The 12407-nt window shown below is 39.2% G+C and overlaps 1 protein-coding gene across 2 annotated transcripts in view; it reads right to left on the minus strand.

Moving 5' to 3' along the window:
• Positions 1-11772: 11772 nt before the first annotated feature.
• Positions 11773-12407, minus strand: part of LOC147603687 (phosphatidylinositol 4-kinase gamma 4-like) — a 2922-nt gene continuing 2287 nt past the window's right edge. For both annotated transcript variants that reach the window (XM_086795909.1, XM_086795908.1), the window contains one exon: positions 11773-12270. In XM_086795909.1, coding sequence (XP_086652035.1) covers positions 11875-12270 — 396 coding nt within the window. In that variant the 3' untranslated portion in view covers positions 11773-11874. The remainder of the gene's footprint in view (positions 12271-12407) is intronic.

Genomic DNA, 12407 nt, shown 5'->3' on the forward strand with positions numbered 1-12407 from the left:
CAAGCACTAGAGCCTATTCACACACTAAGTGTAAATAATTAAAACTCTTCTAGCATATGTGCTAGGAATATAGAAACTCCATACACAAGTTTGCATAAATAATTTGTACAAACATTTGGCACGTGGCCAACAAAAATAACGCATAAAATAACCTTTTGTACATTCGCACATTCCATTTATTAAGCCAATTTTCGCACACATTAAATCAAACATAGTTTTCTACGATTATTATGTATCAAAAATATGATAAAATATATACCTAAAACACTAATAGCCTTAGCCCTAGGACTAACGTGGCTAACACATGAGTGTGTTCACATGGGGAAAAAACCCCTGCCAGCATAGGGTAAAAAGTGCCTGTGTGTAGGGTTGTTCACACGAGGACTTCCAAGGCTAACAAACCCCCCTGAAAGTGAATGGTGTGAACATGTACAGGGTGGAGAAAACTACTCTGGTAGAGGTAACAAGTTCAAATCCTTGCGAAAAGCCTCAAACTTTTCTTTGGAAAGGGACTTGATAAACCCATCTGCCACATTGGCTTATGTAAGCACGTAAGTCAAGGTAATGTCTTCTGCATAGAGCCTTTCCTTGACATAATGATAATGCACCTCAATGTGCTATGTCTGTGCATGAAAAACCAAATGCCGCACGACTGCTAATACATTCTGACTGTTAGTGAAAATGGTGGTAAAAGACGGATGTCTAATACCAAGATCTGCCAATAGACGGTGGAACCATACACACTCCATAAAAGTTGTGAATGTTTCCCTATACTCAACCTCACAACTAGAAGTGGTCAACGTCAGAGCTGCTTCTTGCTAATTCATGAAATGTTTATACTGCAAAGAAGGAAACAATTACCACCACTAGTTGACATCCTAGTGTCATAACATCCTGCCCAGGCATTGTCAGTGTAGGCGGACAAGCATAAAGAAGATGCATTGCTATAAAACAATGCAAAGTCCTAAGTGCCTTGAAGGTAACGAAAGACACGTTTCATTGCTTGGCCAATGCTGAGTGTCGAGGTAATGAATAAATCTTCTCAACTGTGACACTGCATACTGAATATTAAGACGTGTAAGGCATCCGACAGCTTGTTGAATAAATTGGATACCCAAATAATAATGCAAAAGCCCCATGTTTGCAATATCAAATGCATGTTATAATTCAGCAATGAAAGCTGAAATGTCACGAGTAAATCAACCCAATTATTATCCTCCAATGCATCAAAAGGAGAAAGCGGCCCTCATTCCATGCGAAAGCAACAAGTTCGGAATCAACAAAATAAGATGCATGTCAAGAGGCAACGCGTGTCCGACCTAACATAAGTGTAGTCAGCTTACTATCAGCCCCCGGAGAACTTTGTGACTCGCAAATGGCTGCAGCCTTTGCAATTAATGCATCACCCATGGCATCCTAATCAAAGTGTGGCTGATATGGAGCCAAAGGAGGCTCAACGGATTCAACATCGGAACCAAATAATGGCATGAAGCTCTAAGCACTATGGACAACATCAATGCATAGCTTGTCAAGGGCCAATGAATGCCAATATATCAATAAAGTAACCTTAGTCAATGGTCAAGCCAACAAGGTGATAATCAGCAAATGGAAATTGGTTGATTTCACAAATCTGTCAAGTGGGGGTAGTAAGGCATACGTCCAGCCATTACTATGAGAGTATAAGATAACCTCTTAGTAACACCATGCGTTGTGGTGTGTATGGAAAAATAAAAGAGATATGTAATCCCACACAGATTGATGTAGAGAAACCCTAAATTATGCATAGTGACAAGGTAGCAAAGCTAAAGACAATGTAACTGTCCGATACCATTAGCATCCATGTAAATAAACTGCAAAGGGGAGGTAACTCGAACATGAAGCTAGGAAAGAGAGTAATACATCTCAGCAAGTAAACATCACTGCATGAAGGTATGTCTCCAAGACATAGCACAATTGAGAGGTTAAATGCAACCAAGGACATCACCAATAGCACAAAATGTGTCCCCCCTTAAATGCAACATCCAAATTCCTTTCCATTTTAAAAATCTAACCAAAGATTTCATGTATATTTAATTAAAAATATATATCAATCCATAATCATCCAATTGAATACAATACAATATAAGAGAGTGTTGTTTCTAAATGCACACACTTCTATGCTCATTTCGTTCAATCTTGGTGTCTAGTATTCATAGAATTTTAGAGAGAATGGGCTCACAAAGCCATAGGAGTAATAAATCTAATAGGAATAGGAAACTCCCTACTCATGAGGAAGAAGCTGAGACAAAGAGGATAGCTTGCCAATCAGCATTTGTGAACCCATATAGTTGTATCTCTCTACCGGCCTCATAGAAAATTACATCATCAACTATGGACTTTATGTACCTGAGAGTTTCTCTAGCCACATCCAAGTGTAGCTTCCTGGGGGCTTGCATAAATTGACTCACAAGTCCAACAACATAGCTCAAGTCTAGCCTAGTAATGGTTATATAGATCAAGTTACCCACTATCCATCTGCAGCCAAATAGTGGGGTCCTTCAAACTCTCACTTGCATCTGTGGAAAAAGATTTGTGTTATGCTCCAATGACATTGCAATAGGCTTACGACCTGTCATACCATACTTGGATAAAATGTCCGAGCCATATTGCCTCTATAACAATAAAATTCCATGAGATGGTCTCACCACCTCTATAACTAAGATACCGCAGCAGCCGCATCCAAATTCTTCGTCTCAAACTTCTTCTTCAAAAGAATCCTGACATTATGTATGTCAGCATCACTATCACCAACATTGATAATTAAGTCATCCACATAAATGACTAATAACGTGACCTCTCTATCTATCTTTTTAACATAAAGTGAAAAATGTACATTGGATATCTAAAATCCAATAGTAACAAGATACTCTCCAATCTTGTTTGACCATGCTTGATTCAAGATATACAAGGCTTTGTATAACTTACACACAAAATCTAGGTGTGTAATAATCTCATAACCCGATGGATATATCATGTATATTTCTTCTTGAAAAGCACCATGCAAGAAGGTATTCTTTGTATCCACCATCAAATGTAAATACCAACCCTTTGTTGCATCCATAGCAAATGACCGCTCTTACAGTTGCCATTCTCGCCACCAGGTTGAATGTCTCTTTGTAGTCAATGCCACAAGTCTGCACATAACCCTTGACAGTTGCCATTCTCGCAACCGGATTGAATGTCTCTTTGGTAGAGAACCTTGCCTTATACTTGCTCACTGATCCATCCAAGTGTAGACAATGCCATAGGTTTGCACATAACCCTTGGCAACAAATCTTCCTTATACCTTGCTCACTGATCCATCCAAGTGTAGACAATGCCATAGGTTTGCACATAACCCTTGGAAACAAATCTTCCTTATACCTTTTCACTGATCCAAGTGTTATGCTTTGACCTTATACACCCACCTACATCCAAGTGCTTTCTTTTTCTTAGTAGGCAAGGGCACTAAATCCTATGTTGTATTTACATCCAATGCTACCATTTCCTCATTCATAGCATTTTCCTTTTCTTTTTTTTTTCCTAGTGCCTGCTCAAGATAAGTGGGCTCTAACTCAATATTATTGCTTTCACCAAGTAAGCATAATCTCAACTTGTCCACTCAATATCTAACATTCATAGACACGTGTATGCTTGGATCACTGCTAGGTGTTCTCAACATTGTTTTGGCTCTTTGTACACCTTGTGCAGCAATAGATGGGATCCTAAACTCCTCATTAAGGCTTTGTTTTGAGCCACTATCCCCATCAACAAATGAATGACCTACTGAAACATCATGCATTATAAAAGATTGATCTACCTTCTCTTTTCCCTTACATGTGATACATGTGAATTTGCTGAATTTTCAGAACTTGTAGTACTACAAATGATGTGTCAGAATTCTTGGCATTCTGCCTCAACCTTCTTGACCAAGGTCTAACAATAGACCCGCTTCTAGAGACTCTCTAGGTCTACTAAACACATGTAATTGATGCATTCCATTCACTGCCACATTATTGTTTACATTAGCCTCCATGGAATCCTTCATGGGGTATACTAGCTACTCATCTCATAAAAAAGAACATCCCTACTAACTTGCAAATATAAACACTTTGCCTTTCTCTTTTATGAAGTAAACCCACACCTTCCTAGTGTGGTCATCGATGAATGATATAAAATAGTGGCATCCTTTGATTGATGTCATTTTTGTTGGATCCCAAACATCAGAATGCACCACATATAATGGTCTTTGACTTACATGCCTATCATGTGGAAATGCCAGCTCAGATTGTTTTCCTAGTTGGCATGCTTCACATACCTTATGCATTCCACCTACTTTAAACTTCAGCAAACTTGTAATACTACTTTGGGCCTACATATTTTTGAGCCGTTGAATATGGACATGACTAATATGCACATGCCAAATGTCTATGTTTGTAATCACACATGTACCATGTGTAAACATTACAATCTTAACTTCACTCATATTTACATCTAATGTAAACATTCTACCAATTCTGTTGCCCTTTGCAAGCCATGCAACACTGGTTATTAAAGCCTTCTACATAACAACCATAAGGATTAAACCTCACTTGTTGTAAGCCCTACTCAATTGTCCAATAGAAACTAGGTTTTTTGTAATATTAGGAACATGAAGTACATCAGTCACATGTACTTCATTTTGCCATTCAACATAGATAATAGCACTTTACGAAATTGCATAATATGATGTACAACATTAATAGGATGGTGCATTACCAACATGTGCAATAGGATGTACAGTATCAGATTCACTTGGATACCTTGGTTTTTCTATTATTAACATATATCTAAACCACTCTCCATGACTGGTCATGTGGTTAGAGGCACCCAAATCAACATACCATACATCTCCAAGGTTCCTTGCATTTGTAGTCATAAAACTAAGCATATATTGCATCACAAAGAGTTGCTCACTTCTATCTTCAGCAGCTTGCTTCTTGAAGATGTATAATATCCTTGTTGCAACTTTCCACTTTTGATATCATTTTGATTTTTATAGCACTCCTTTGCTATTTGACCTAGTTTGCCATGATAATAGCACTCCACATTATTTGCACTCTAGTTCCTTTACCATCTACCTTGGCCTCTTTAGCCCTCCCTACCTCTCCAGAGAGTGGCCTCTTCCACCTATTTATACATTAGATTCTTATTGTTGTTGCTGCCCATGATTTCAGTTTTCAAACTTTCTTGGACCTAGGCCATTAGATGATGATCTGCCTCTACCTCTACTCATGTCCGTGTGTAGAAGACATACTCTTGCATATTTCCAAAATATAAGTTACTCTTGAAATTTATCTCCTCAGGGATAAGAAGGGATATAGTCAAATAGACATTCGAAATCAGTCATACTCTTACCAACACCAAGTCGTCGTCATCTATAGGAGCTCCAATAGAGCCGATGACATCTATAAGCCCTTTTACTTTCAATGAGTAATCACTTATACTCATCTTATTCCTCTACATATTATGTAAGTCTTTACTTCAACTATATCTTTCTTACCTTGATACTTTTACTATACAACTTAACCAAGGTATCCCATGCATCCTTAGGTGTTGCTGCATCTTCTATATGATCTGACAAGCTAACAGACAACCAATACATCACTTTGCTGCTCTCTCATGCCATGACTTAAAAGCATGTACCTGTTGAGGAGTGACATTTTCTTCTGGAAGTTTCGTCTCATTCTCATCACCTAAAATAAACTCCAAGTATCCTTTTCCCACCATGAGAAAGTTTCTTATCCTAAACTTCCATACTTAGAGGTTGTAGTTGTCTAGCTTCTTGCTCATAATCTTGTCTAGCTTCTTGCTCATAATCTTGTCTAGCTTCTTGCTCATTATCTGTGTGATAAGCTGTTAGATATCTTTTTTTGCAGTAAGTTACCAACCAATGATTGCAAAAAACTTATGCACTTACAGCAACTTGCAAATCTCCAACATAGTGGTACTATAAACTTGTTATGCGATAACTAAATGTAAACCAATCAATCACATACATCCACCAAACTTGTAACACTTAGAATCTCAGCATAGATTATCTTATAATCAAATTTCTGCCGTCGTAGATTTTCACCGAACCAAAAATTGGGCATACATAATCAAAATTGGCAAACGAGGCCCGAAATGCACCCGAATCATGCAAAAACACGTAAAAATTACAGTTAACAAAATTAACTATACACAATATAGTCTTCTTCCTTTACACATTCACACAAGAGGATGCCACAATCTAAGACAATGACTTCTCTATCTACTTGTAGCTCTCACAGCTACCAAATGTGTTGCCTCAAAATCAAAGAAGAAAAGAGAGAGAAATACTCTTACCCATGTACCACTTCCTTGATTTCCTTGTTCTTACCTCTTTCTTGTCTCCTTAGCTCTCATATAAATTGGAGCTCTGATACCATAAAGAGAATGAGAGAGAGAGGGAGAGCTTGAGTTCCTTGCAAGAAAACACACACACACACACACACACACACACACACAAGAGAGCAAGACACAAGAGAGAGCTGAATGGCTGAATTTTCTTATATATTCTTCTCTTCTCTCTCTACAACCATTAAATAAAAATATAAGAGTACATAATATAAGTTCTTGTTGGTATGTATTTGCATCCCATGGGAAGGCCCCCCCACCTATGTTATCCAAAAAAAGGTCATGGCATGAGTGGGCATATTTAACTTCCATTCCCCAAGCACATAACCTTCCAACATCTATGAAGAATGTGGGAAGCCACTCTTTAATATGTGTTGAGAGAGACATCTTGACAATGGGCCCTTTCCTTTGTAAATGCCTAATTTTTTAAAAGCTAACACATAATGGGTCCCCTTTAAACCTCTCCTTTTTTGAAGCCTTAAGTAAAGGCCCAACTTTTTAAAGCCAACACACACACATATAACATTTTTCGTCTATGTAAGGCTACCCCTCTCTAGCAAAGCTAGTAAATGTCTAGAAACGTGAGGTGGGATTGAATGTTCGAGCACTTATACTGAACCACTAACCTCATGACTAAGTAACACAAGATCTTAAAGAGCCTTATCACATTGGATAAATTATAAAAAAATGTTAAGCTATCGAGCTCAACTAGTGTGAAAATTGGTGATACGCTAGGATGACAACTTCGCACTTACGACAATGGCATGGTTGGTGAGATTATCATTGATATGCGTGTGAAAATTGGTGATACGCTAGGATGACAACTTCGCACTTACGAGACAATGGCATGGTTGGTGAGATTATCATTGATATGCGGCTAGTGGATAACAAGTTGTGTGACAACCACATTTGGATTACGAGAGTATGGCATAGTATAGCGCCAATTCATATAGTCAGGTTCACATTATGGATCAACCATTGTTTGTTATAATAAAAGAGTACTTTGGTAGGTAGAGGTCCAAGGTGCAAGGCAAGCAAATCAAATTTTTGGCATGGATTTGTTGAAATCACATATATGGAAGAGAGAGAGAGATGCTTGTGATAAGAAGCAAGATTGCACAAGAACACAATGATTATATTATGAAGCACACAATACTCACACCATGTATGAGTATTCATAGGCACTAAGGCCTTATCTTCTGACCTAATCCTTTATAAGGGACGTTCACACCTAAGAGGATGTTCACACCAAAGTAGCCTGGACACAGCCTACACCAATTGAGGCTTAGATAATTCCAACACCCCCCCCCTTGGAGCGAAGGTGGTGAGGCCCGAACACAAAAGAAGCAACCAACCTCCAACTCCATCACATCACTGTAGAGAGGTGACCTAGCCATGCACACCTCTCATGCCATAACTATTCCCTGAATCAGCGTTATGACCGAAGCAAAGATTATTGCTTAGTCACCCCCCTACTCTCAAGGCTTTACAACAAAAAGATGGCATCCAAAATATTCAAATTTTGGGGTACTACCCATTCAGAGAACCCTTGACCTGAACATAAAAAAAACTAAAAACTGAGGAAGATTCACCCCAGAGCGCCGATGAACATCCCTTTTGGGAGTGGTTTCCAATCCCTTTTGGGCGTGGTTTCCAAGCCAAAGAGACTTGGGGTCCAAGCTGGGTTCTAGAGGTAGATGATGCAGAAGCAATTGTCTGTGAAGCACATCTCATTATTGAAGAAGTAGCTGATGCAAACTTCTCAAAAATGAATAGCTTCAGGTGAGAAGCTTCTTCAATGACCAGGTCACCATATAGGTGAGAGATATCACTGATGAATCCACCAATAATGGCTGAGGCACCCTTTGGTGCAGCTTGTGCCTCCTTCTTGAAGGAAACAAAACACTGTAAAGAATATTGATCCATTGAACCTCTTAGTAGAAGATTAAAACAGAAACCAGTGATCCATTGAACCTCGTTGGAGACGTTGTGAGCTAGCCCAGAACAGTAGGATCATAGAAGCAGCAGGTCGGACTGTCAGGAGGTCACCAAGAGTGTGCAGCCGGCACGGCTGCATCAAACGCAACCAAGAAAAAAACATCAAGGCTCTATAGGGAGGCAGAATGCTACTCCCCGGATCACAAAAACGCAGCAGAGCTGCAGCTTTCAACTTGCACCCAAGAAGCCCTTCCCTCATTTCCACAGGTACCACATGGGAACCTTAGAAGAGAAAGGAGGCAACATTTCAGAAAAACTCAAGCCTATGGTGAGTAGAAGAAAAAACACAGCAAGACCCTTCTCAATAGTGCTAAAAAATGCAGCTCTTGATGGGCTGAGAGAAGACTAACATAGCAATGAAGATGAAGGAGATCAAGGTGGAGGTGGTGGCTCTGATACCATGTTGAAATCACATGGTGAATGGATATGGATGAGAGAGAGATGCTCATGCGCAGATAGAACAAGAACACAATGGTTATATTATGAAGCACACAATACTCACACCATGTATAAGTATTTAGAGGCACTAAGGCCTTATCTTCTGACCTAACCCTTAATAAGGGGCGTTCACACCTAAGAGGGTGTTCACACCAAAACAACCTAGACATAGCTCACATCACTGAGGCTCAAATAATTTCAACAGGATTTTGGGCATGCCTAGCCTAAGGGACCTTTTGGAAGCAGGTGCCTAGATTGAGTAAAGATGTCTTTGAAGAGTATATATCCTAGTCGCAATGGTTCCCAGGTAAGAGAGTGGGAAGTTTATGGGAAGTCTAGACCTTTAGCAACACCTTTTCCTTCCAAGGTTCAGGCTGTAAAGGGATTGACCTCTTTTTGATTGAATCCAACATTGTGCAAGTGAACAAGTGGACTTTTGAAATGGTGTTTCTAAAATGGTGTGTCCATCCTTGTGGTGCAAAGGATCATCTCTTCTCATATCTTGCAAGTGAACAAGGGGACTTCTAAAATGGTGTCCATCCTTATGCAATGGATCATCTCTTGTCATACTTTTGGTGTAAATAATTCTTCCTAGAAAGCTTGCACAACTATTTGTAGTCTTATCTTCTTGTGTAATACAAGACTAGACATCAATTTTATTATTGGTATTCTGAGCAGAATCTCTAACAAGCCCATATAATAAGCCCCGAGAGAGTGTTGAGAAACATCCAAGGTACTAGGGAGTATAACATTAGCTAAGCCGTGGGCGAGGCCCTCACTGGCTCCTGTAACTCAAATTAGACGGGTGATTTGGACACCAAACGCTCAGTAACAAGGTATTGTTTTTCTCTTAGTTTAGGATGCATTTCTTGGATTAATAAGAAATAACCTCAAGTCATTGCATGGTTTACATCATGTGAGGCATTGTGGTTAAGGAGGATTCTATGGAATATGGGTGTGGTGTAGAAGCAACCTCCTATAACACTGCAATGTGACAACCATAGTTGCATGGCCATTGCTCGTTGGAATCCCATGTTTCATGCTCACACAAAACACAGTTTGTGTGTGAGCTCATCATGTTTGGGGAGGTCAAGATGGTGGTTAAATGACAAAGAATTGTGTAGAAATCTTCACAAAACACAGTTTGTGTGTGAGCTCATCATGTTTGGGGAGGTCAAGATGGTGGTTGAATGATAAAGAATTAAGTAGACATCTTCACAAAGGCTCTTAGCAATGACCAGATGGAGCGACATCTTCATCGACTTGGTACCAGATCAGAGGATCGCAGAGGTAGTTCACCTTTGGGTGGACATTAAGGAAGGAAGGGGGGGAGGTGGGGTTTGGATATCAATGCTCCATCCTCATAGTGTATTATCAAAGCACTAGCTAGCTCATGTTTTACGGCCCCCATTATGAGGAATGGTTGAGCAACCTTCCCATATTTACATGTAATGGTGCCATATAGTTTAGAGATAACATGGATTAGATTTGGCACATTGCCAAATAGGTTACATGCTGTAGTGCACCTTTATCCTATAATGGTTCACATTTGGAGTGGCAGACATTACTCTTAGACATCATGTTCTGATATTGCTAGATCTTCATGAACCTTCGATCGAGTCAAATTTATGTAAAGTACCATTGTATGACATGACTTCTAATTTTCTAGGTCCTTAGGTGAAAGGCATCAATACCATTGTATGACATGAGTAAATGTTCCAAATATATCCTCTATCTCATTCCTTTTTCTCTAGTGGTTGAATCCCCTTTCATATGACCACATGAATAGGAAGAATGTCATTTATTGCAATAAATTCTTGATAATCATTCTCCATCTTTATTGCAAACTGTAGAATTATTTTCCATCTCTATTTATTTACAATTTGAGGCTTTAGTTTTTCTCATGAATTATTTTTACTTATAAGTACCATTGTGTGTACACCACCATTTGTAAGTTATTATAGTTGATAATTATGATCATTGACTACTCTATGCGTTGGCTTGGGTGGCTTATTATTCTTCTTCCTTGCAACAATTTTCAAGTCCGCATACTCTCTATTTTAATTCGAGTTTAATATGTTGCATTGTAGGCGTCTGAAGCCATGAGAATTAAAACACCCTTAGGATGAAGAGTGTCCACCAAGATTTTGGAAAAGATAGGTTCACAGCCTAAAGCCCACTCTATTTTTCAACAAGATATAAGTTTACTCTGACCCAGAGAGTGCTAAATTTTTCCAAAATCCCTCTCAAATTCTAGGAGAAAGGGGAAAAAGGTTCACTTTAGCCTAAAGCCCACTCTATTTTTCAACAAGATATAAGTTTACTTTTAACCTAGAGAGTGCTCAAATTTTCCAAAATCCTTCTTAATTTCTAGGAGAAAGGGGGAAAAACCCTTTCAACAGTTCAAGAAATAGTTATGTTAGGATAAAAAATATAAAGAAAATGCTTGTTTAAAAATTACCATCAAGAATATGCTTGTGCAGAAACTGCCATCTCTTCTTTAACCCATGCTAAGAAAGATTGATTTGAGGTCTTGAAGACATGAAAGAGATTATGACTCTTCTTCAACCCATAGTGTACACTATAATTTGCGCTATAACCGACTATATTGCAACCCTATTTGGCTGTGTTCATGAAAACTCACATTGGAAAATGGTATTCATAAGACCTTTGGTTCCATGATTTGTGAGTGAGTTTAAGCTACTCTCTTTTGAAATTGGTTCAAGTGTGCTACTCCCTTTTGAGATTGGTTCAAGTGTGCTATATTTTTATATTCTATATATAAAAAACATGGGCATGCAAGAAAACACATGATGATCCCCATGGTTTGTGCATATCTAGATACACACACAAGGATGATAAATATAATATATAAAAGCACTTGAAATCTTTCTCTATCCCTTTTGCCTTGAACTTTTCTTCTTTTTCTGCTAACTCATTATTCATGGAAGGGCACCTGATGGGTGATATTGAATCCTTGCATATACACTTGAAATTCTACACTCAACACTCCTTCAGAGAGGGTTTCACTGTAGCAATGTAGTCATCTAAAAAATCTTCAAACTTTTTTAGAAAATCACATTCTGTTGTGGAAGGGCATCTCATGGCTTCCACCTGCTCAAGCATAAGTTCAATAGGAGATTTGACATCCAGACACCCACTGCAGGACATGATAGAGCCAATCTGAAAAGGTGTCAAACCGGCAGCTGCACCCTTCTTGAGCAGCATTGTTGCGAGACGCAGCACACGAGCACACTGAGGTCGGAGACTCCAACCGCATTGCTGCAACAATGTAATGTCTTGCTCTGCATCAAGAGACTTGATGTATTCTAGAGTGGAAGGCTCGTAAGGTTGGCATGATTGGGGCCAGTAGAGCCACTCAAATGTGCAGTCCCCGAACTGAACCCCAAAGGGGCAAAAAAAATCCACAAAGTTCCTGTCAGAGTTGGAATAAACTCCCAAAAAATGTGTGAGCACACACGTGTGCGTGTGCGTGTGCGTGTGCGTGTGCGTGTGCGTGTGCGTGTGCGTGTGCG

The sequence above is a fragment of the Cibotium barometz genome, chromosome 63 (assembly GCF_041138505.1).
Source record: "Cibotium barometz isolate CiBa-2024 chromosome 63, ASM4113850v1, whole genome shotgun sequence".
Classification (NCBI taxonomy): domain Eukaryota; kingdom Viridiplantae; phylum Streptophyta; class Polypodiopsida; order Cyatheales; family Cibotiaceae; genus Cibotium; species Cibotium barometz.